Source organism: Mobula birostris, chromosome 7, assembly GCF_030028105.1.
Source record: "Mobula birostris isolate sMobBir1 chromosome 7, sMobBir1.hap1, whole genome shotgun sequence".
In the NCBI taxonomy this organism is placed as follows: Eukaryota; Metazoa; Chordata; class Chondrichthyes; order Myliobatiformes; family Myliobatidae; genus Mobula; species Mobula birostris.
In genome coordinates, this window is record NC_092376.1 from 144,113,888 (window position 1) to 144,140,517 (window position 26,630).

At 38.4% G+C, this 26,630-nt stretch overlaps 1 protein-coding gene across 6 annotated transcripts in view; it reads left to right on the forward strand.

Moving 5' to 3' along the window:
* The first annotated feature begins 393 nt into the window (after positions 1–393).
* The window catches only part of LOC140200479 (kelch-like protein 3), a 100,290-nt gene continuing 74,053 nt past the window's right edge, over positions 394–26,630 (forward strand). For 2 of the 6 annotated variants that reach the window (XM_072263855.1, XM_072263857.1), the window contains exons 1-4: positions 394–801; positions 9,713–9,835; positions 11,435–11,541; positions 16,615–16,736. In XM_072263855.1, the coding sequence (XP_072119956.1) occupies positions 740–801; positions 9,713–9,835; positions 11,435–11,541; positions 16,615–16,736 (414 nt within the window). In that variant the 5' untranslated portion in view covers positions 394–739. Of the gene's footprint in view, positions 802–847; positions 1,024–9,712; positions 9,836–11,434; positions 11,542–16,614; positions 16,737–21,216; positions 21,310–26,630 lie in introns of those variants that run through there. The other 4 variants (XM_072263856.1, XM_072263859.1, XM_072263858.1 and 1 more) reach the window with 4 other exon arrangements.

Consider the following 26,630-nt stretch of genomic DNA (forward strand, 5'->3'; position numbering starts at 1 on the left):
AATGCTTGTGATCTCCCTTGTATACTGGAATCGATAAATCCTGTTATCTTTCATTTTGCTGTGTTTATAGACAATTACTGCACTGTTCATTCTACTTTGCTTTACTCCTTTTCCTCTATTTCTTTACTTTTTTCCAGGTAATAATGAAGAAAACCTGAAAAAAAATTAACCATGGTTGTAAGCATATGCTTTTACTGCATTCTGAGAATTAGCTACTCTTTGCCCAACTCGTTGCATAATCAGGAATTTCACCACTGTTTGAAGCTATTAAAATAATCTAAATAGCGAAGAGCGCTGTTGGCTATTTTAATACTAGCATGTTTTGTAAATGTATTTCCAGAAGGTAATGAACCGGAAATAAAGTTCTGTTCTTTCCGCAGTCGTTCACAACCTGAAGATAAATGTGGAACTTCCCTCAAAGGATGAACTTTTATAGTGATGTTCCCAGATGTGCAAGAGCTTTATTGATTAACATTTGTGCATTTCACCCTGCACATATTTCCAGTACAAAAGGAACTAAATTTACATCAGCAAATATTTACTTGAACATTGCACTTTGATTGGTTTGTTAACCTCGGTCTGCCCACACTAGGCACTTTATTGTTGCTCGCAACGTGGTCTCTGGTTGAAAGCACCACCGGCAGTTGTTGGCCGTCGAAACTTTAGATTTTATGACTGCTGCTGGAGAAAAACAAGGGCGACAACCACTCCTCTCTGTCACACTCACAGCCCGAGCTGCATGAATCCCTGCACTACGTCAAGAAATGCTGCGGACTCTCGCAGCGGACGGTCCCAGACAAGGTAAGCTTGTCAGCCGCTGTCGCTCCCCGGCAACAAAGTAACAATGCGGCCGGGACGAGATGGAATCAGGCGCTGCGGCGGGGAGCTAAAGGCAGGGGTCCTGAATGGGAGAGAGGACGGTAGGGCTGAGGCCGCTCTTCCCAGCTCTCTCTAGATCCGGCCCGAGTGGGCGCTGGCGGCTCATGTGTCCCACCGTATACGCACCACGATGGTTGAGGAAGGGTAGGTACCGCTGAGATTCTCCTGGCCTTAGTTCCCGCGCCTTGCGTGGTTTTAACCTCTCCCCCAGAATTTGCCTCAATCCCACTGCCGACTTCCGCTGCTGCTTGCCCCCATGGTTTTTTTCCAAAAAGCTGTCAGTCATCCCTCCCAACACGCATGTGCAAACTTGCCCACCGTTTAAAAAAATAACATCTATTATCAGTAAACAACTTCTTTGCGTCTATATATGCTGTCCTTGCAGATCTGAGCTAATATTGTATGAGTACTGGTCCAATTTCGGCTGCGGTGCTGAGAAATTTTCCAGTTAAGACTTAACGAAGAATGCTGATTTCCAGAAAATTTTAACAAATATCAGCAATTAATTTTCAACGTTAATACTATGTGTGTATTAATTCGTCACATAAATACGTTCGAGTTGTAAACAATCAGTAGTACACATAAGTAGTGGCACCAGTCTGAAAATGTTTTGTACTTGACTTGAAAATATCATTTGTAAACTTAAAACCATGAAACCTTTCCAGTCTGGAAAAGCTATTATATCTGGGAGCTGGCGTGTTTTTTTTTCCCACTACTGCATACTCGTTAATTAGTTCAGTTGTGTTTATTTTTGTGTTTGTCTTTATGGGATGGAGGTGTTGGTGGGAAAATGCACCTTGAGTTAAGCTAGTTTAGCCGCCAGGAGTTACTGATCTATCAATGGATATTGTGAAGCGTTCGTTCTTGTTCTGATATGGTTTGTACTGTGCTCCCAATATCACAGTATTATGTTGGTGATTATTGATGGTTGACAGTGCTACAAACAGGGCAATGTTATGATTGTTTCTATTTTAGAGTTGTTTGGAGGGGCTCTGGTGTTTATGATAGAAGCTCTAAGCTGTTCATTGTGAGTTTAACCACTATTAGCAGAGTATTTTTTCATATCTACTACAACACAATCTTATTAGACCCAGTAACCATGAACACTTGTGCTGGCTGGCAGGTTCACAGGACATTGATCAGAAACTGAGACTATTGATTCTGTCCTATCCATATTACAGGAATAATAAATACATGTCACAATCATTTCATCATCTGAATCTCCTAAACACCAGCTATGAATAAATTCTCTACTTCTTACAAGTGGCTCAGAGTAGAAAATGGAAAGTTGCATGCACTTGTCTCATTTATGAAACATAAATTTGACTTTGACTTTTAATGTGGTTTATGTTCCTACATTTTAATCTTTCTTGATCAAGTAAGCCAGCAACTTGAGATCTTCCGAATAGTGACAATTAAAATTTGCTAAAATGTTATTGCTGATGTGTGAGATTTATCCATTATAATGCCTTGTGCAAAAGATGCTGTTGCATTCAGTTTCACTAGTCTACAGTTACTCTGAGAGAATTCAACTGGAATTATTGTTGAGATCTCTTTCTGGGCTTAGATTTATGTTTGACTATGTATCATTTACAATTTACATTTGTGTGCTGCATTAGCATTTATTTTGTATTCTGGCTGGATTTTAATTTGGTTTTCCCTGTAACTATAAGCATTGTTTGACCTTACATTTCTTTTACCTTTATAATTCCACATTTCTTTTTCCTTTCTGATTGTTCACGGTAACTGCACACATGTAAAATTTGGATGCTATTTTGTTAACACTTCAGTTGTTTGTTAAATTCTGTTATCCTGATTGGGCGTAACTGAAGCCTTAATATAATTGCTTTTTTTGAGGCACTTGTAGAAATGAGCCAAAATACACAGTAATAGGAACTGTACAATAATTTTGTTTATTAAAATCCCTCAGTTTTTCTGTTGCACTAGCAAAATAATTTGGAATCCCCAAAAAACTAATTTGCTGCGACATTCTGAATGAAATACTGTACCTGATCCACTCGTGATAATTATGAGGACTTATTTTATTCAAGTTTCAGAGCTATATGTAAAATGTGTACTAATTGTATTGGAATAAAACTTGCATTCTATAATCTTTCAAAGGAATGTATATCTAGCATTTCAGAAGAATCTAGAAAGGGTGAAACTGACTTCAGCAACGCTGTATATATGCACCAATATTGTAAATTAGCAGTTGAGTAATTGAAAGTACATTGCACTTTTGCTAGCTTTGTACTATAACTGATGCCTATATAATAAATTGGGTTAAATCCATGGTTTTTAATAACTTGCCAGATTAAGATTACATGCAAAACCCAATTAGCTGGTAACTTAACACTTGTTGAAAACTGGATTGAAAGCTGATTTAAGAGCTGATATAAGGCCAGCAGAAGAAAAATATGGAAGGATGTACCTTTATCTTGCCTGAATCCTCACAGCAAAAACCTTCTTAGCAATGGAAGAGGCCACTGATTGCATTCTTTGAGTTGAAAGAAAAGAAATGGATCTCTCAGTTTTCATGCCCATACAAGGTCATTCCTTCATCACTCATTTGATCTTGAATCTCATTTTAATTAAGTTCTAGTTCAGGCCCTCATGTTCTCCTATTTCTACTGATTTGGCATCATGCTTCTGGCCTGAAGCTGTAGAATTTTCTCCTGAAGTATTTCCCCCCTCTACTTGGGTACTGTTTTAAAAGACTTCTCAAAAACTGCTATGCCCATCTTCTCAGACAAGAGAGAATATCCAGATGCTGTAAATCAAAGCAGCACACCCACAGTGCTGGAGCAATTTAGCAGGTCAGGTAGCATCTCAGGAAAAGAGTAAACAGTTGATGTTTCAGGCTGAGAACCTTCATCAGGACTGAGTATTAATATGTCCACCTTCTTGTTGCTTGTATTACTGTTCACTTTTGTGTCATGATGTCAAATAATGCTAATGCTGTGTGAAGTTTCAATATAATTCCAAACTTTTACATTTAAAGCCAGACCTAAGTGGTAAAATCAGACAGTTCGTGTTGTGAAGTTCTTTTATCTGAATTGGAAAGAGCCTTCTGGATATTTGTATGTTTTACTGGTGCCAGGAAATCTTTCACTTTCATTATTGCTTAAATGAAAAAAAAAAACAATTTTTGATATCAGTAATGTTTCTGCTTTCTTCATAATTGAGTGTTTTGGAAATTTAGTCAAGCGTTTGTGAAGTCCAGGTTTGGTTATGTAAGCTGGTTATTAATATATCCAGTAGGATTTTTGAGCACAGCTTTTGTGCTGACGGAGCATTGAGTGTGTGTAAATCACAGCTTATGAAATGTTTAGGTGTATTTAAATACTGTGTATGTACTTAAATTGAAGTTTGTTAAGCACAAGCAGGAAAGGAATAAAATAAACATTAATGTACTAAAAGGACATATGAAGGGCTGTACCTTGTGTGGAGCCTATAATACTTATTTGGATACATAGACTAAATAAATTATTCACTAATTTCTGTGTATGTATGTTGTATCTGTATTCTGCATATTTAGCAGTAGCGAAATAACAGTTTGCCCATCTAAAATGGAGATGAGATTTTTTTTCCTGAGAATTCATGCATTTTTGGAACCCAGAGTGGAGGAAGCAAGAGTTTTTGAATATTTTAAAGTCAGAAATTCTTGATTGTCAAATGAGTAAATGCTGTTTTGGATAGACAGAAATTTTTGTTACAGTCAGACCAGCCATCATTTTACTAAATGTCAGAGCAGGCTCAGGTCCTTTCACTGCTCCTAATTTCTAATGTTCTTACTACTGCATTGGTAATGTTATGTATAGTGCCTATAAAAAGTATTTACCGCCCCCCCCCCCAAAGTTTTCATGTTTTATTGTATTACAACATTGAATCACAGTGAATTTAATTTGGCTTTTTTGACACTGAACAACAGAAAAAGACACTTTTGTGTCAAAGTGAAAACCAATCCCTACAAAGTGATCTAAATAAATTACAAATATAAAACACAAAATAATTGATTACATAAGTATTTACCCCCTTCAAGTAGTAATTAATAGATGCATCTTTAGCAGCAGTTACACCCTTGAGTCTGTGTGGATAGGTCTCTATCAGCTTTGCACATCTGGACACTGCAATTTTTCCCAATTTTGCTTTACAAAACTGCTCAGGCTCTGTCAGATTACATGAGGATCATGAGTGAACAGCCCTTTTCAAATCCAGCTACAAATTTTCAATTGGATTGAGGTCTGGACTCTGACGTGGCCTCTCCAGGACATTAACTTTGTTGTTTTTAAAGTCATTCCTTTATAGCTTTAGCTTTATGCTTGGGGTCGCTGTTTTGCTGGAAAAGAAACCTTCTCCCAAGTTGCAGTCATCTTACAGACTGCATCAGGTTTTCCTCCAGGATTTCTCTGTATTTTGTTGCATTCATTTTACCCTCCACCTTCACGAGCCTATCAAGGTCTGCTGCAGTGAAACGTCCCCACAGCACGATGCTGCCAACACTATGCTTCATGGTAGGGTTGGTGTGTTTTTGATGATGTATGGTTTAGTTTGATGGCCAAAAAGATCAATTTTGATTTCATCAGACCAGTGAATCTTCCAGCTGACTTCAGAGTCTCCCACATGCCTTCTGGCAAACTCCAGCTGAGATTTTGTGTGTTTTTTCAACAGTGGCTTTCTCTTTGCCACTGTCCCATGAAGCTGTGACTGGTGAAGCACCCAGGTAACAATTGTATGCACAGTCTCTCCCATATCAGCCACAGAAGCTTGTAACTTCTTCAGAGTTGTCATAGGTCTCTTGGTGGCCTCCCTCACTATTCTCGTTCTTGCATGGTCGCACAGTTTTTGAGAACGGCCTGCTGTAGGCAGATTTACAGCAGTGCCGTATTCTTTCCGTCTCTGGATGATTGACTTAACTGTACTCCAAGGGATACTCAGTGACTTGGAAATTTTCTTGTATCCATCTCCTGACTTGTGCTTTTCAATAACCTTTCCACTGAGTTGCTTGGAGTGTTATTTTGTCTTCATGGTGTAGTTTTTGCCAGGATATTGCCTCACCAGCAGTTGGACCTTCCAGATACAGGTGTATTTTTACTACAATCAATTGAAACACCTTGACTGCACACGGTGATCTCCATTTAATTAATTCTGTGACTCCTAAAACCAATTGGCTACACCAGTGATGATTTGGTGTGTCATATTAAAGGGGGGAGGTGAATACTTCTGCAATCAATTATTTTGTGTTTTGTATTTGTAATTAATTTATATCACTTCATAGAGATATATTTTCACTTTGTAACAGAAGAGTCTTTTCCTGTTGATCAGTGTCAAAAAAGCCGTATTAAATTCACCATGATTCAATGTTGTAAATCAATAAAACGTGAAAACTTCCAAGGTGTGTAAGTACATTTTATAGGCACTTTAATCTGAAGTGAGTAATGCAGTACTGTGCAAAAGTCTTAGGCATATACAGTATATACAGCTAGAGTGCCAAAGACTTTTGCACAGCGCTATAGTAATTTTATGTATTACTCTGTACTGCTGTCGCAAAAAGAAAACAAATGTCATGACATGTGAATGACGATAAACCTGATTCTGATATCGGTCTCTATTCTGGACTGAGATTGGAAGGGGCAGGGAGAATCATGGTCAGGAAAAGAGGAAATTAGAGGGGTGGGTTCAGGAAGCACCAGAGAGATATTTTGGAATCAAATGACCTTGTCTGGTGACTCAAGACTAGGTGTGTCTGCCTCTGCATCACCCCCCCCCCCCCCAACCCCGACCCTGGCATTCCTTCTCTGCCTGTCTTACACCCCTCCCACAGCACTCCATGCTTGCTATTCCCAGCATCTTGGTCCTGCCAGATTTAGAAACTCACTCTCCACTCTGTGTTAACAAAGACAGTACTGTGAAAAAGTATGTACCTAAGACTGTTGCACAGTACTGAATTATTTGACATCAGCCAATTCAAGTATTTAGTTGAAGCAGTTTGTATTTTGCACCACAGTTCCAGTTAGTCCAGAGGTTGGGAGGCGAGATAATAATGCTGACATATTCTTCAGTAATATTAGCTTGGATTTGCACACTGGCAAGTCAAGGCTGAGCATGACAATTGGTTCAGCATTTAAAGAAAAAGTGACTGAAACATTTTTAATACACTGCCTGAATATTCAGCAATGAATTTTGAAAAGGAATTGGATTATTGTTTGAAAGAGAAAAGAAAATTGCAAGGGTATAGGGGAAGAGCCTGCCAAGGGAATCATGGGACCAAGGATGAAGGGTCTATGCAGGTTTCATGACTCTCACTGTGCTGCACTATTTCACATTATGAAATGGAAAGGATATTCATACTTGTCATTGTAAAACACTAAAACAAATGTAAATTTCAGTAGATTGTGAAAAGAACACTGCATAGTTGAATCCTACTGTAGATAGTGTTCATTTTGGCTTGATCCATCCTTTACTTCTGGTGGATGTGATTAGATCACTGTGACTGTTCAGAATAGTCTATCAAAGCATAAAATATTTTCGCAAGAAATGTCAGATGCTGTAATCAAAAGCCAAAAAAAGCTTGGAGGAATTCAGCGGGTTGACCCATTTGTGGAGGTAAGGAGATGGTCAGTGTTTATGTCTAGACCTGCAATGTCTTTGACTGTTTATGTTGCTTATTGTCCAAATCAGATGAACAAGTTTTATACATGCAGTGTTGAATTACAAGTTTAGGATAGCAGTTTAGCCTCTGCCTTTCTTGTTGAAGCTGGTCATTACCTAACAATTGTGGTCTGGAAATTACTTGCCTATATTTGCTTGTTGCAGTATTTTTGCTACATACATATCTGGCTTGCCTTATTCTTCTGAGCAGCGCTACTAAAATTAAGTATTTACGCAATCATCTGGAGCTGACTGCTCTTTGACTAAAGTCCTTGATAAAGCTGTTGAAAATGCTCTTCACTGAATGGTTTCTGTAATGATTTGTGAAGTGTGACTCCAGTCAGCTGAAGAATTTTTCTCCTTATTTTAAATTCTTAAAACTTTGATTAGGTTCCTCCCTGGGTCAAATGGAGGATTGATGTTTAGGGTATTCACTTTCATGGAAGTAGCCTTTATAATAGCAGTTTCATAGCACTGTTGAACGAATCTTCCTTCAGTCAATGCTGAATGAGAATAGTTTGTCATTATTTAAATTAGATTTATCTTGTGTTTTGTGGATAGGACAAATCCGGGTTATATCCCAATTGTTTGGGGGTGTGAGGAAAATGCTGGTATTTTAATTGTGATTTCTGTCTCTGAGGCCGGCATGAGAGTATCCTTCAGGAGAGTGAACCCATGGAAAGCATCCACCTCACTGTACTAAAGACCTGTGCTGATCAACTGGCTGGAATGTGCACTAATAACTTTAACGTCTTGCTTTGGCAGTCTGAGGTACCCACCTACTTCAAACACGTGTTAACCTGCCTCAGTGATTATGGTCCAGTAGCAATTACATAACAGCAAAGAAGTGTTTTGAGAGGTTGGTAAAGAAACATATCAACTCTTGCCTGAGAAAATACTTGGATCTATTCCAATTTGCCTACTGTCACAACAGGTCCACAGCAGATGCCACTTCATTGGCTCTTCATTCAACCCTGGAACATCCGGACACTGAAGAGGCATACATCAAGATGCTGTCATTGACTTCAGCTTGGTATTCAATACCATCACCTCCTCAAAACTACTCAATAAGTTTCAAGACCTTGGCCTCAATACCTCCTTGTGCAATTGGATCCTCAGTTTCCTCACTTGAAGACCCCTATCAGTTCGGATTGGCAAAACCATCTCCTCTACAGTCTCCATCAGCACAGGTGCATCAGAGGGCTGTGTGCTTAGACCTCTGCTCTACTCACTTTACACTAATGTTGTGAGGCTAAGCACGGCTCCAATGCCATATTTAAGTTTGCTGATGACACCACTGTCTTTGGTCGAATCAAAGATGGTGACATATCATCTCATGTTCTCGATATTTATTGCTTATTTATTATGAATATTATTTATTTTGTATTTGCGCAGTTTGTTGTCTTTTGCACATTGATTGTTGGTCCATCCTGTTGGGTGCAGTCTTCCATTGATTCTATTGTGCTTTTTTTTTGGATTTATTCTATATGCCCACAAGAAAATCACTCTCAGGGATGTATATGTTGACATATATGCACTTTGATAATAAATTTACTATTGAACTTTGTACAGCTTGGCTAGAAGCACACCTAGATGGTGTACCAAGCTTTCAGTAATGGAGCTGTTTCCTCAGCTTTTTCTGTAACCACTGTTGTCAACTGTTGTACAGAATGAATTTGGCTAAGATTGGTTTCTGTGCTGGCATGAATCTTGGGGAGAAATCAAAGTGGATTTCTACTTCTGACTTTGTTATTTAAAATGCTTTAGCCTTTTCTTTGTCACTTGATGCTGGGCTTCTCCATTGTGGATGTTCTTGGAGCCATTTCTTGTCAGTTAATAAATTGTATTTGGAGAAAGTTATTTGTTCACCAACTATAACTCAATAACATTGATTTCTTTATGATCTTTGTATATTTGCATTTTAAATTTTATATCCACATTTGGAACTTAAATTTGTTAAAACTGAACATATATTAAAAAGCACTTTATTCTAGTCACCTAAAGTCTTGAAAATGTAACTTCTATAGTAATTTTTCTTTGGCCACATACTTGTCATATTTGTAAAAATTGACTTCAGCACAGTTGATCCATGGTGGTATATGTAATGACTCTTATATTGATATGTTTTCTAGTTTCATTTTCACTTCTCAATGAATATATATTTTCATATCTGAATATACAGCAGTGTGAAGTCATCTCCAGCACGAACTGTGGATCTGAGTGAAGATGATAAGGATCAGGCACCAGTTACTATGAATCCTCTTCACATGACGAAAGCCTTCAAAGTCATGAATGAGCTACGAAGGTAAATTTAAAGCAAAAATTGCCATTTTTGCTCCCTGGATTTAATTATTTATGTTTGTTACAGTTCACCCTTTTATCTATCCACTTTTCTTCCACTGATCATGAAGAACTGTTCCTGAAGGCTAGCTGGCTTCTAGGATTCTATCAGCATTTCTGGTTATCTGCATGTAATATTCTTTAAAACTGAATGCTTTCAGTTTCTACATATGTTTGGGATGGAAAGTATTTTCAAAAGCTCAGTGTCTGGTGACACTTCCAGTGGTGTTTGTGTGCAGGATTGGTTTATTTTACCTTTATATTGAAAGGGTGCAGCCATGCAATTAGCAGCTTCTATCAGTGCTTCTGTTTGAATTGTCTGTATTTGAGGCATTTTGTTTCAAAGTGCGAATCAGCAAGGTATGGTATAATGAGGATATCTGTTGCCTTCCAGCTTTTAAAATGATTCAGCTGTATGTTCCATCATTTTGCAGGGTATGTTTCCTTTCTCTCAATAAATCACTCCAATGCATCTGTCTTTTGGAAGAAAATTACAGATTACAAGAGACCTTGTTTTAAACCTATTTATAATGTACTCGGTTAAATTAATAACATTGACTGGAATATATGGTGGCTGAGGAATAGCAAAAACTGCTTCTGCGTGAAGTACCTGTAACCTTATAATTTGTGAAGAATGGCTATTTTTTCCTCAATTACGTTTTGAAGTGATCTACTTGCAAAACTAAATTTTGCCACTGTATCTTGGTACACGATACAATAATCATTCAATTTCAGTTGTCAATTATTTCAATGATACAGGAGATTATTTTGTTATTTACCCTGCACAAGAAACTTTAAAAAAGTTGTATGCCTTTTAATTCCTATGGTCTGTAATGGTGTAAAGGGTTGCAATCATAACTGCTTCTGTCAAAATTCATTTGTGTCCAAGGCTCAACAAGCAGGAGTGAAGAGGGATGTCATTTGATGTATTCACTGGCAACAATGATATTGTAACCACAGTATTTTCGGATTATAGCGGTGGAAAGGAATGCCCTGGTACTTGCATAATGGGGGAGGAAAAAGAGATCGGTGTAGGCTAGGATTAGGATTCGGGAGTGGTGGAGATGATTTAGGAGGTAGGAATTGAGATTGAGAGAAAGGAAATAAGTAGGCTGATAACAGACAAATGAAATAAAAGCGAATCATGGTTGAAATCTGTGATAGATCAGGCATCATCATTGAATGAAGAAACAGTGCGTCATCATAAATGAGTAAACAGACATATTTCAGGTGGTTTTGACTTTATTACAGCGTTCTCCCTGGTAATCTGACCAGTGATACAGCCTTAACATCATTAAATAATAAAACAAGGTGCTCTGGGTAGGAGCTTGCTGCTCATCAGGTTCCCATATTGCAATTGTGGTTTTGTGGTTACACTTGTTAATTAATTACTTTTTTGACCAGGCTTTTGGGATATCCTGAGATTGTAAAAGGCTTAATGAAAGTGTTTGGTCGTGCCTCTACTTGTTTTTTTTAACCCCTCTGGTATTTCATCATGGCAGTTTTTATATTGCAGTCTGTTTTTTAAATATGATTTGTAATAAGTAGTTTGTTTAACTTTCAGTAAAAGCACTTTGTGTGATGTGACCATTGTTGCTGAGGATGTTGAAATTGAAGCACATCGTATTGTCCTGGCAGCCTGCAGCCCTTATTTCTGTGCTATGTTTACAGGTACCAACTTTTCTTCATGTGCAATGACAAATATTTTGTAATTTCTGCATAGAATTGAAAAGTATTTTGCTATCTATTTTCTGCTGTGATCTAAAATGCAGGCAGGGGGTTGTTAGCAACAGAAGGGATTATTGGATCCTGGAATGAATTTACTGCAGCATGTGGTAAAACTAACACTGAAAGTGCTTTACCTTTCTCAGTATATGTGCCTGGGGGCGGGGGATAAGCAAGAGTTCATTAGTTTTACTTGCCTGTTATCTGATATAAATTGTAAGGGTGTGGAGACACGGACCATTTTTAACTTTTAAGTCTATGTTTAAACAGCTTGTATTAGTAATTATATTTTTCCCCTCTAAAATATCTAGTTAAAACAGTCTGTTCCCATAGATACTATTGTTGTAAATGCATCAATTGTATTCCACGACTCCTTCCATTTAGACCATAAGAGCAGAATTAGGCCATTTAGCCCATTGAGTCTGCTCTGTCATTTGATCATGGCAGATTTATTTTCCCTTTCAACCCATTCTCCTGCCTTCTCCCCATAACCTTTGGCACCCTTACTAATTAAGAGTCTGTTGACCTCTGCTTTAAATATACCCAATAACTTGCCTCTGCAAATGTCTGTGGTTATGGATTCCACAGATTCACTGCTCTCTGGCCAAAAAAATTCCTCATCTCGTTTCTAAAGGGACGACCTTCTATTCTGAGGCTTTTTACTTCAATTAAAACACCTCGCTTCCAACCATTTATGATAATTAAGGATGTCTAATTTGGTGATTGTTCTTACGGCCTGCTTTGAAACTTTGCCACAGTTAATTTGGACACTATCAAGATTAAGCATGAAAATTGTACATCCAATTTGAAGATTACTTAACAAAAGTTATACTCTAATTGTAGTGCTAAATAGGGGTTTCTAGTTACTTAACAAATAGTGGAATTCCAAAGTAACCACAACAACCAGTTTATTTCACTGTACTAAATTACTTTAAATTCTCTCCCATGAGGCATTATCTCAATTCTACAGAAGGTGTTATTTAGTTTACATGTTCTAAATTCAAAGCTAACCTTCACTTCAAAATAACAGTAAACTTAGAGTTCTTGCAGAAGTTTCTGTGCTGTATAGTTGAATGTTTCAAGCACACCTGAAAAAATAAGCAATTTACTTTGCTCTAGTTTTCCATTTGTAGATAAACGCTATGTTTATCAAAATGGCATGTCATTCTTTATTGAAATTAACTGAGTTGATAATATGTATGGGTGCCAACTGAATAAAAACAAATATAAATATTGAAAGGCAGGCAACCCTTTTTAGTTACATTGAAAAGAAGCTGACAGATATTTGTTAGCATCTGGTGAGTAAAATCTATCTGGTGATAAGACTAGGTAATGTAGGGAAAAGTAATTGTAATAAAGTTGTACACAAGATGTGTGTGTTTTCCTCTTTGTTACTCTTTTCAGTTTCCCTTTGTTCACCTGACACCCACACAGGCTCCCTGTATTCTTGGACTTGCTGCAATGCAAGTAAAAAAAATCTGGCTGGAAGTTAATTTTGCACCTTATATAGTATCTAACTTGGAGGCATATTTATTGTGGTGTAATTAGGATCTTTGCCAAGAATCTATCAGCAAATTGTCAGAAGAATACTGCCTCTTTACTAATGTAAAGAGCTGTTGTTACAAGGTGACTTGGAGTTCATAATTTTTGTATTTTTTCTGCTTGTATATTCCCTAAAAGTAGATTTAAATAAGCTTATACTACCCATCCTTTTTATTCTATTCTTTGCCTTACTGATTTGTGCTGTGAATGGTTAATGCACTTTCATTCACAAAGTACAACTAACATTTACCATTTTTACAATTTTGATCCGGACTGTCAAAAGTTATCTTTTCTGTTTGCAATTGTAATATGTTAGGCTGCTTCAGTGACACAACATGGCAGTGTGTGGAAATTTTTAATTTATCCTCTCCTGTAACTTCCCCATTCAACAAGAATTTTCAGTCCCGGCTAGGTCCAATCCATGCATGTTTATATATTACCCGTGAAGATAATGACAGCTAAGATCTTTGACAGGGTTTCCTGCTCTTTTGATAGTAGTATTATGAATCTGTCTATTTCAGAGTTTATTATGATCTCAATTTGAAGTGATGCTTGCTAGTGAAGAAGAAATAGGGAACGGCCAATTCCTGTGCTGTAAATATTGTGCGAGAAATTCATAAGTCCTGCAGGAGAGTGGTTCAATATATGTGAGGATAAAATTCAGGCTTGTTTGGATTGCTCACATGATTGAATATCCTATTAAAATTTGTTGTCCAGATTTACATGTATCAGAAAATGGCATTTATTGAATGTCTTTCAGTTAGAATTTTCAAGTCATTTTCATTGTTGAATATTTTTCAAAATAAGGTATTTGAAATTCTGTCAAATCAGAAATGCTGGCTAATTAGCAATGGATTCATTTATAAGTGGTGAACATAAGGATTAGACAGATTGGATGCTTGCCTATGGTGCACCCTTGTGCTGTTTGAAATTGAAATTCCTTTTTGTTTTCCTGAATGATAGTACAGATTTAAAGACAGTAATTTCTACTGTTAATTCTCTTCTCTGAACCTGAAACACCATTCCCTAGAAATTTTCTCATTCAACACCTCTTTATGCATTCTGTGTAAATTTTATCTAACACCTGATTTGTGTTAAATGTAATGGGTGCTTTATGCACATACAACGCATTTCAAGAAATTTGATCATGACTCCTATGCCGTATATGCATGAGGGCCAGCTGGTAATGTGAAGTATTAATTTAGCTTACTATTGATTTTTGACATCACCTGTACAATGGATAGTTCGCAAAAGGCACATGCTTTAAAAGTAGGAGTAAGTCATTAACTGCATGGTGGAGGCTGGCATTAACTTCGGCTATTTATGTGAGCCACAGCTCTGGGGCCAGACACACACCCTTCTTTAGATTAATATACGAGGGGCGATTGATAAGTTTGTGGCCTAAGGTAGGAGGAGTCAATTTTAGAAAACCTAGCACATCTATTTTTCAACATAGTCCCCTCCTACACTTACACACTTAGTCCAGCGGTCGTGGAGCATACAGATCCCTTTGTTGTAGAAGTCGGTGTCTTGGACCTCCAGAAAGTGGTCCACAGCAGGGGCAATTGATAAGTTCGTGCCCTAAGATAGAAGGAGATGAGTTATTAACTTTAGCCTTTCTGCATAATCACTCAAAGAGTTGAACTGCATGTGCATGTAATGAGAGCTGTATAACTCATCTCCTTCTACCTTGGGCCACGAACGAAGGAAAGTAGCAAAGCCAGTTATACTTTGTGCCCAGTAGAAAATCATAGCCTCGCCTCAGAGTGGCGTAAAAACCTCTTCTTCCACCCCCCCCCACACACACACAGACACACACACACACATGCAATGTGTGGGGAAAAAAGATATTGGAAATTTTCCAGCTATATCCCCACCATCTACTTCCTTATACTTTTGTATCTCACTTCCTGCAACTTGATAACTTTCCAAAAGCTGGGTGATGCTAGTTAATGAAGCCATGTGAAGGATAAGCAGAGTTCTAGGATTAACTTCTAGTAAGGAGGGGAAAATTGAGAAGATATATTGGTATTGAGCAAGGTCAGGTCAATTTGGAATATCATGTAGATTTCTGGTTGATCTGTGTTTTGAAATTGATATAGAGCTAGTAGAAAGGGTTAAATGAGGCATTTCAGAAAAAAAGATGGACAGAACTTACCTTTCAATGTGTGTAAGTGGTGGCTGAGGATTGGTATAGCAGAGTTCTTCAAAATTATGTACATCTTTGGCAAAACTGGCACTGTGTTTCAGGAATCCCCACCACCCAGGTCATGCTTTCTTTTCACTACTGCCATCAGGGAGAAGGTACAGAAGCCTCAAAACTCACACCACCAGGTTCAGGAACAGTTAATAGCCCTCAACCATCAAGCTCTTGAACCAAAGGGCATAACTTCTCTCAGTTTCACTTGCCCCATCACTGAAATGTTCCCACAATCTATGGACTCGCTTTCAAGGACTCTTCGTCTCAATATTTATTGCTTATTTATGTATTATTATTATTATTATTATTATTATTATTATTATTTCTTTCTTTTTGTATTTGCACAGTTTGTTGTCTTTTGCACATTGGTTGAAAGCCCAATTGGTGTTGTCTTTCATTCATTCTATTATGGTTATTGGATTTATTGAGTATACCCACAAGAAATAAATCTTAGGGTTGTGTATGGTGACATATATTCACTTTGATAACGGATTTACTTTTTAATTTTGAAGTTTTGTGTTTTGTAGGGAAGAGCAGAACTAGAGCCCATCACAAGCTCAAAAAGTCAAATAAAGAATTCATAAATGCTGAATATGTTGGCATTGGGAGTAGTTGAGGCAATGAGTATAACACATATATTGCAGGTATACAGGATAGCAGGTGTAGGCTTCCAGGCCCTCAAGCCTGCCTCACCATTTAATGTGATCATGGCTGATCAATACTGGCCTCAGATGACTTTATGACTTCTCTTCTGTGCCAGTTCTCCATAACCCTTAATTCCTTGATTATTCAAATAGAGGAAATACTTCCACTACCCTCCACTACCATCTGGTGGGGGTTGGGAGTGGAGGGAGGGAGAGAGTTTCAGAGATTATTTAGCCCTGATGCACTTAAAGAGAAACTTGGTAATTGGGAGAAAGAAGAGAATATTATGCTGAACAAGAACACGAAGAAGGGCAGGAGGAAATTCCACGTAATCCATAATGGATTAATTTTCACTGAGATACAGTGAAAAGATTTTGTTTGCACGGACTTGGAGAACAAATGGCTTTTTTTAATGCTGTATGTTCTGTATTTTACTGTGTAAAATAGAAGATGGAATTGACTTACCAATGGACTTAGTTATGTGTGGAAGGCTTTATTAAATTAATTGTCTTAATTCTGGTTCTACGGAAGCTTCCATCTAATTGAACTTCACAGTGAATTTGGTTAAAGTCTATTATCTCTGACCAAGGGTTTAGCTTTTACAATTAATGTAATTTTGTCTTTATTTTTAGGTGACATGACTGAAAGTAAAGCAAAGAAAGTTGAGATAAAGGACATAGATGGGCATACACTCAGTAAACTAATTGATTATATATATACAGCTGAAGTGGAAGTCACTGAAGAGAATGTACAGGTAAATTATGTCTCTTTTTTCATGAAGCATGTTAGCTTAGCCATTAAAGTGAAATGTTGAAAATGAAAGAAAAGCATCAGATGCTGGGAATCTGAAATTAAGACAGAAAATAGTGGAAATACTCAGCAGGTCAGGCAGTATTTGTGGAAAGATAACTCGAGTAATATTTCAAAAATCCACTGTCAAAATTGGGAAAATAAGTTAGTTTTAAATTGCTGAGAAAGTGGTGGTGGGGTATGAGGGGGCTAGATGGAACAAAGGAAATACTTCTGTCAAAATAAAGCCTGGAATGCTGTGGAATATTTTGTGGAAGTCATTCAGTTCATGAGTTATTAGGGGCAGTGAGAGAAAATAACCAGATCTGTAAAATGAGGGCAGTTAAGAGAGTGAGCATATAAAGGAACAGAAATTGCAAAATGTATAGCAGTAGAATAAGTAGAATATACCAAGTAACTTGGCCAATAGTTTATTGAAAATGAAAAACAGGGCTAATGTCATGCTGGATGAGTTAAAACACTAATGGCTAGTTCTGATATATATAGTGCAGTTTTCAAATTTATATTGGGCCTCATAATAATTGCACATAAAGCCAGGCGAATGGGAGTGAATGGAGAACTAAAGCGGCAGGCAACATGAAGCTCTAAGTTGCCTCTAGAAAGGGGTCACTCAGTGCACGCTGATAGTCTCGAACATCTATGTATCAAGAAAAAGGAGCCATTGGAGATATTTATTAACATTAAGGTGACAAATCCCTGGGGCTTGATTAAATCAATCCTAGGGTTATGGGAAACAAGGGATAAGATTGCTAGGCTTCTGATGCAGATCTTTATTGCATCTTTAGCCCTGGGTGAGATCACGAGTGAAAAATTGGATGACTGGAGGGTACTGAATGTTGTTCCCATACTCATGGAGGTCAGTAGGAATAAGCGGAAAATTGACTAGAGAGAGTCAATATGGTTTTGACCCTGCAAAATTGTGCCTCACAAACCTGATCAAGTTTTCGGAGAGTACTTGGAAATTCATGAAGGCAAGGTGGTTCATGGATTTAGCAAGAGCTTTGACTGGGTCCTGCACAGTTGGCTGGTCCAGAAAGTTAGGATGTGTGGTTCAAGATGTTTTGGCAAAGATTCCAGAGTTAGGTGGTGAAAAGTTCATTATTTTTCTGTAAACAAAGATGTACAACATGGATTTATGCTTGGAATTTTGTTGTTTGCCATACCTAAGACTTGGATGAACAAGTGTGTGGTAAAATTAATGAATATATAGGTAAGGAAGTTGTGAAAGGATGCAGAGGAACATACACTCGGCCACTTTATTAGGTACGCCCGTACACCACATTAATGCAAATATTTAATTAACCAATCACGTGGCAGCAACTCAGTGCTTAAAAGCATGCAGGCAGAGTCAAGAGGTTCAGTTATTGTTCAGACCAAACATCAGAGTGACTAAGTGGCTTTGACTTATGGAATGATTGTTGGTGCCAGACAAGGTGGCTTGAGTAACTCAGAAACTACTGATTTATTGGGATTTTCATGCACAACAGTTCCTGGAGTTTACAGAGAATAGTGCAAAAAATAAAAATATCGAGCGATAGTCCTGTAGGCGAATATGCTGTCTTAATGACAGATATCAGAGGAGAATGGCCAGACTGGTTCAAGCTGACAGTAACTCAAATGATCATGCTTTATGAAAGTGGTGTGCAGAAGAGCATCTCTGCACAACTCATCAAACCTTAAAGTGGATGGGCAACAACAGCAGAAGATCAGGAACGTACGCTCTTGTCGCCACTTTGTTAGGTAAAGGTGGTACCTTATAAAGTGGCAACTAAGTGTAGATTAGTTGGAATGTTGGGGGGAACAGTGGCAAATGGAATTTAACCCAGACAAGCATGATGTAATGTGCTTTGGAATGTTTGATACTGGTTGGACATATATAGCATATACTGTACGTATAGAGTATATGTACTGGGCCAAGTGGTTAAGGCGTTGGACTAGTTAGCTGAAGGTTGTGAGTTCGAGCCCCAGCCGAGGGAACGTGTTGTGTCCTTGAGCAAGGCACTTAATCACACATTGCTCTGCGACGACACTGATGCCAAGCTGTATGGGTAGTAATGCCCTTCCCTTGGACAACATTGGTGTCGTGGAGAGGGGAGACTTGCAGCATGGGCAACTGCTGGTCTTCCATACAACTTTGCCCAGGCCTGCGCCCTGGAGAGTGAAGACTTTCCAGGCGCAGATCCATGGTCTCGCAAGACTGTAGGTAGTATAATAATGACAGTGAACTTGGAAGTCTTGATGAATAGAGGGATCCGAAAGTGCATGTTCATGGTTTCCTGAAAATGGTAGCATGGATGATTAGAATAATGAGAAAGGGGTTTAGTTTAAACACAAGAAATTCTGCAGAAATCCAAAGCAGCATACACACAATGCTGGAGGAACTCAGCAGTTCAGGCAGCTCCTGTGGAAATGAATAAACAGTTGATATTTTGAGCCAAAACACTTCTTCAGGACTGGAACGGAAGGGGAAGATGCCAAAATAAGAAGGTGGGGAGAGGTGAAGAAGGATAGCGAGAAGGTTATAGGTGAAGCCTGGTGGGTGGGAATGGTGAAGGGAGAGCAAGGAATGTGATTGCAGGAGAGAGTTGACCATAGTAGAAAGGGAGGGAGGGGCTCGAGGAGGAGGTGATAGACAGGTGAGAAGAGGGTAAGAGCCAGATTGGGGAATAGAAGAAGAGGGGAGGGTGAGAGTATTTTTTTTTTACCAGAAGGAAAAATCAATATTCATGCCATCAGGTTGGAGGTAACCCAGACAGGCTCCTTCACCCTGAGGATAGCCTTATTGTGGCACAGGAGGTGGCCATGACCTGACATGTTGGAACAGGAATGTGAATTGGAATTAAGACGTTGGGCAAAAGGGGTTTAGTTTGCTAGCCTTCATAGGCTAGATTATTGAGTATAAGAGTTGGGATGTCATGTTACAGTTATACACAACATGGATTAGACCATACTTGAAATACCAGTTAACACAATTAAAGGATGTGATATTGCTTAAACAAGTGCAAAGGTGGTTCAGCATGTTATTATCTGGAATGGAAGGGTTCAGTTAAAAAACATAATGGATAGAGCAATACACAAATACTGGAGGGACTCAGCAGGTCAGTCAGCATCTGTGGAGAGGTAGAGATTGGATAGACTGAGGTTGTTGTAAGGGGGCACGGGAGGCATAGAGGTGATCTTGTAGAGGTAGTCATGGTCTCTTTCCAATGGTAGGGGTGTCTAAAACCAGAGGACATAACTAAAAGGTAAGAGAGGAAATATTTAAAGAAGCCAAATGTGACAAGTTGCCAAAAGATGTGGTAGAGGTAGGTACAATCACAGTGTTAAAAGATGATTTGAATAGGCACATTGATTGGCAAGGAATAGTGCGAAATGGGCCAAATACAGGAAAATGGAATTAGAGAAGATAGGCATTGTGATCCTTACGGGCACGTTGGTCCTGTTTCTGTGGTGTATGACTAATCTGCATATTGTTTTACCATTGGAGGGGAAACTACATTGTGAACACTTAATGCAGTGTACTAGGTTGGAAGGAGAGCATCCCAATTGCTGTATCACTTGGAAGAACTTTCTGGGTCTGTGGCTGGTCGGGAGGGAAGAGCTACAAGGAGAAGTGTTGCAGCTCCTGCATTTGTGTGGAAAAGTGCCATAATAACTGGAGTGGTTGGTGGATATGGAAGGATGAATCAAGAAAGAATCTTGAAGGCAATGCCTTTTTGAAATGCTGAAGGGAGGGGATGATGAATCTGCTACTGGAATCTTATTGATCTATTGAGTGCAGAGGTGGTGGGGTGGAAAGCAAGAACTTTCTTTCTCTGACCAGGGAGAGGATGAGAGTACAGTTTCAAGAAATAGACGAGATGTGGTCAAAGTCTTTGTTAGCCATGGATCAAGGGAAGCCATGGTTCAGGAGGAAGGAAAACTTAGGTGCACCTGTGTGGAAGATTACTGGAACAAACACAATATTGATGGAGGAACTAGAAGAATGTAATGGATCCTTTTAGAAGGAAGCTGTACTTGAGGTAGCTATGGATATCTATAGGCTTTTATTAGATGTTGCTGGCTAGCATATTTCTTGAAGTATAAACGAGAGATCTGGAAAGAAAGAGTTGGACAGAATGGAATTTGGGACCAAATATTTTAAGATTCTGGCCTTGGGAACAAAACTGATGTCTAACCACTCTCTAACAATCTTAGTCCAAGTGTCTGTAAGTTAATATTTCTATACTGCTCTAATAATTTCCATTGCATTTTGATTACGAAGCAGAGCAAGACTTAAGCTATTTAATGCACTGTGATGAAATATTGAGCTGCAAATTGCATATACATTTAACAAAAGAAATTGGGATTAAATATTTTAAGATCAACCTTTACAGTCCCTCCAAATCATGTTGCCCAATGATGTTGTGCTTGTCTTGAAGGGAAATGGAACTGGTGAATCATTGTTGCCTGTACTGGAGTACAGTGAAAAGCTTGCCTTGCATACTGTTCATATACAGTGCATTGAGTAGAACAAGGTAACAATAACAATACAAACTAAGGTGCAACAACTTCAGAGAAAGTGCTGTGCTGATAAATGATAAAGTGCATGATCATAGTGAGGTAGATTGTGAGATTAAGAGTCCATCTTGTCATATTAGAAGTCCATTCAAGAGTCTGTTAACAGCAGGATAGAAGCTGTCCTTGAGCCTAGTGATGCATGCTTTTGTATCTTCTGCCCAATGAGAGAGGAGAGATGAGAGAATATCCAGGCTGGGTGAGGTCTTTGATTATACTGGCTGCTTTACTGAGACGGTGGGAAGTGTAGACAGGGTGATTTGTTTCTGTGTCCATAACTCTCGTTTCTCACGGTTATTTGCTGAGCTGTTGCCATACCAAGCCGTTATACATCCAGGTAGAATGCTCTGTATGGTACGTTGAACAAGAATTGGTCAGGGATGACGGGGACAAGTCACATTTCCTTAGGCTGCTGAGGAGGTATAGGCATTGATGAGCTTTCTTGGCTGTGACATCAATGTGGTTGGACGAGGACAAGGTATTGGTGATGTTCACTCCTAGGAACTTGAAGCTCTTGTTAGATTTTTGGATACCCATACAGTAACTCAGGTGTTGAGATTAGAAAGACCAAAAGAAGTCCTTCATTTGTATAAAGAAAACTAAAATATTTGAGAAGAAACCTTTTGTTTTATTCTCTTTCTTTCCTCAGACTTTTTCCTCACCCATTCTTTTTAACAAGTGTCTATTATTCCATCCATGGAATAATTAATTATAAGAACATGGCTTTTCTTCTTGGGACATCCATCCATTACCACTGTCACCTCACCTCACCCCACGAAATAGGCCTTTCCAGCCCTTCAAGCCACATCACCCAGCAACCCCCGATTTAACCCTAGCCTAATCAAGGGACAACTTACAATGGCCATTTAAACCGCTAAACAGTACACCTACAGTACAGTAGGAACACCCAGGGAAAACCCACACATTTCGTAGGGAGGACGTACAAACTTCTTACAGATGACATTGGAATTGAACTCTGAATTGTGGCACCCCAAGCTGTCATAGTGTTGGTGCTAGCCACAGCATTACTGTGGTACTTAAGGGTGCTGTACTTAACACTGGCCGTTTGGGATGAGGTGCAATATTTGATTATCTTTTGATGTAAGCCGTCAATTTGCATCAGATTAGGACAGAATCATGTTTGATTATATTGCCTCTCATTAGCTTAAATGCCAGTACGTGATTTAACAAAGTGTAAAAGCTATTTAGATGAGTTTTACCTTCCTTGGAATCATGGGGAAAATGCTTTCAGAAGAAGGGAATACATTATTGTAGAGAATGTTTAGAGAAAGAGGCATCTTTTTAAATCATACTAAATCTGATGGACTTGTTCGTGAAGGTCACTCTATTAATATAACATCGAACACGCTTTACTCTTTATGGTTTACCTGGCTAAGATTGTTTTCTATTGACTGGGGGTGAAGGTGACCAAAAACATCACTAATTAAATAAATATTAACGTGAAAATGCGCCAAGATTTTATCCCAGGACAGCTTCATGAACTGCAATCAATAACTTCTGTAGTTTTAATTATGGCTGCCACACTTTTATAAAGTGAAATAGCAACTCAGCCATTCAAGTTGAGAAACTAATAATGAGACTTAGGATGCTAAGGGAAGCGAGAGTGGAGATTGTTGTGGCTCTGATGATTTTGCATCTTTGTCAGTCAGGGTGAGGCATCTGAAAACTGGAAGATAGCTAATGTCGGTCACTTGTTTAAAAAAGGCAGCAGGGATAAGCGTGGAAACTGCAGGCCCATGGGCTTAAATCAGTAATAGAAATGTTCTTTTAAAATTGACATACAGTGTCGGTGTGGATTTCGCCCTTCTGGCCCTTCAAGCAGTGCTATCCAGCAATCCCCCTATTTAATCCTAGCCTCATCACAGGACAATTTACAATGACCAGTTAACCTATTAAAAGGTATGTCTTTGGACTGTGGGAGGAAACCTGAGCACCCGGTGGAAACCCACACATTCACAGGGAGAATGTACAAACTCCTTACAGGCAGCGGCAGGAAATGAATCTGGGTTGCTGGTATGGTAGAGCGTTATGTTAACCACTACTCTACCATGCTGTCCCCGCTATTGTGTCATTGGAAGAGATTGAGGGATAAGATTTAAATTGACTTGGAAAGACAGAGATCGACGAGGAGTCTGCATGGGTCTCTTCAGCAAAGATTATGTCTCACAAATCTGACCAAAGTTTGCTTAGACTACAAATCTAGTTCCCTCTATGCCACGGGCGGCAAACTTTTGGACTATTAACCTCTTAGTCTCCTGTGTGAATAGGCTTACTGAAGTCCTTGTAGATGACATTCATTGCACTGATGAATACATTTGAATGTGTATGGACAGTAAAGACACCAAGCTGATGACCATCCAGCAGCATTTGATGTCTGTATCAGTATGAACTCTGAGAACATCCTGCATCAGAGTCCTATGTTACGTAGCTGCCGGGGATGACCTGGGACCCAGACTTCTCACCCTTCCCAACACCCTCTTAGCAAATTCACAGTCTACGAAGAGATGGATAACTTCTCTTCCTCACCACAGCCGTCCTGACAGCAGATGTATTCTTGGAAAGTGTATGAAATTAATATGTTGTCATTTTTATGCAATACTTTTCTGTTTGGAGAACAGGAATTCAAGATTTAAGGCTTTTTTGACATGCGTTTTTACCAAATGTTCTCCGCTGCATTCAAATTATTAGAGCTCGTTCCAGACAGTCTTGCCAACCACAAAGTTTATTTGCCACTTGTTTCCTTTACACAAAAATACAGTAGTAGGGGAGCTGGGATAGTGTGCCTCAAGGTCAAGACTACAGCTTTTTATTATTCGGGTATATACTGGAAGTTAGTCTAGCTCCTCTCTGTCTCTCTGTCTCTCGCAGATATGTGATAGATTAAATGCCATTAGTTTAAAAACTACAAATTGGGTTTATAGAGGCCTGAGATTAACTATTTGGAGACCTTAACCATCAGTGGGACTGGTGTTAAGTTTTGAATGCATGGAATGGCTAGTGCTTCAGGATGGTTGATTCCCTGTTCAGCTTGTCAATAATACTTGTCCTCACTTGGGTATGTAGATAATAAGCATACTTGTTAGGCTGAAGCTGAACAGAGGCCATCCTAGCTTGTAGATCTGAAATATGCCTGTATGTCATTTTATGCATCATTTTATGAATTCTACAATTTGAGTTTGACATCTTATTTTAATGTCTACTGTTGGTTCTATTTGCTTTACACTTTACATTGTCATTTTTTTTTGTTACAACAAATCCCAATTTCATCATACCAGAAATGCTGAAATGCAATGAGTTCTTTTCATAGTTGGTTAAAATTAGCAGTCAAAATGAGACATGATGATCCACAGGTTTGTAAACAGACCTCTTAACTGAAGAAAAATATTTCTCGTATAAAGAAGTGCCCCTTCTCTCCTCTCTGTCCACAAATACAAATTGTTCATTGTTTTGTTTTGCTGTCTGTAACTATGTTGTCTAACTGATCCCAGTACTATTCACTGTCAGCAAACGTACGTGGGGTGATTGATATGTTCGTAGCCTAAGGAGTTCGTGGTATGGGGAGTCAATTTTAGAAAACCTCGCGCATTTATTTCTCAACATAGGCCCCTCCTACATTTACACACACAGTCCAGCGGTCGTGGAGCATACGGATCCCTTCTTTGTAAAAGTCGGTGTCTTGGACCTCCAGGAAGTGGTCCACAGCAGGGGTTATTGATAAGTTCGTAGCCTAAGATAGGAGATGAGTTATTAACTTCAAACTTTCAGCATAATCATTCAGAGTTGAACTGCACATGCATGTAACAAGAGCTGTATAACTCATCTCCTTCTAGTTTAGGCCACGAACGTATCAATCACCCCTGCTGTGGGCACTTTCTGGAGGTCCAAGATTCATATGCTCCATGACCGCTGGACTAAGTGTGTAAATGTAGGAGGGGACTATGTTGAAAAATAAATGTGCAAGGTTTTCTAAAATTGACTGCTTCTACCATAGGCCCACGAACTTATCAATCACCCCTCGTAGTTTCTTTTTTGGTGTTGGTCTGTATACAATCTAATCTGCATTATCACAGGTTGACTTTGGTTTTTGAAAGGGTAGGCAATATGTAGAAGCAACAAATGGAGGCATTTGCAAGAGAGGGTAGCTTCGAAAGCACAAACATAAATATTGAAATTTGCTTGAATCGAGACTACAAAAATCTGTGTTTACTTCTAATGTATTTTGCACTTGTGTAATGGGAATCAATCTGGAACATGCAAATGAAATCTTAAATCAGTGCTTTGTATTACAATAGTGTTTGCCTTAACAGTAAACAAAATTAAGATTTTGAATATTATAAGTAATTGGAATACTGCCTAAAGTAAGCAAGTTTTACTGAGCAACCAGCTAGAAATTCCAGTTTTTTAGGCAGATTATTAATGTTGTTCAATGTGGTGGTACAATGCTTCAGGGTTCCTTGCATTTTAAGGACTTATTACATGGATGAGTGCTACATTGGTCTCATTTGCTCACAAAGTTGCTTACCAGTATTGAGCATTCAACATACCAGAAAGGAAACTTAACCACTTAAGACTGCAAATATGAAAGCTTCTTGTGATGAGACCTTTAAACATCATTAACAGTTCAGCAGTTGGAATCCTTGAAAGGAGCATTAAATAGTTTTAGAATGTGCCATTTTATATTTTTTTTAAATCCCAGAATCAAGGCCAAATCTTGGTTGGAGGGAAGACAACACTTTTAAATTCATTTTTTTTCCTTTACTGTGATACAGTAGAATTGTATTGGTAAAAATGTACAATAGGAAATCCTTTGTTAAAATGACCTTGGGATTTACTTTATTTCCTGTCACCATCTGTCTGAACTAGAGTGTGATTTCAATACATGTATTCAATACAGTATTCTAATACAATACTGAGGAGAAAATCTTGTATTTCAGTGATTGGAAACTGGCTATTGATAAAGTATTCAATACAGTATTCTAATACAATACTGAGGAGAAAATCTTGTATTTCAGTGATTGGAAACTGGCTATTGATAAAGTTTTAAAATCTCTTTAATTTCACTTTAGATATTCTATATTTATTAATGCATTTTGCAATACTACATTTTAAATTGAAGATACTGTATATTAGTAAAGGAAACTAAAATCTGAATTTTGATATTTGTACTAAGCTTAAAGCTTTTGTGTACAGTTTAGCAAAATATCCAATAAACATGGTTTAATTTTTCATCAATGTGAAAAATGTTGCTTTTGTCTTTACT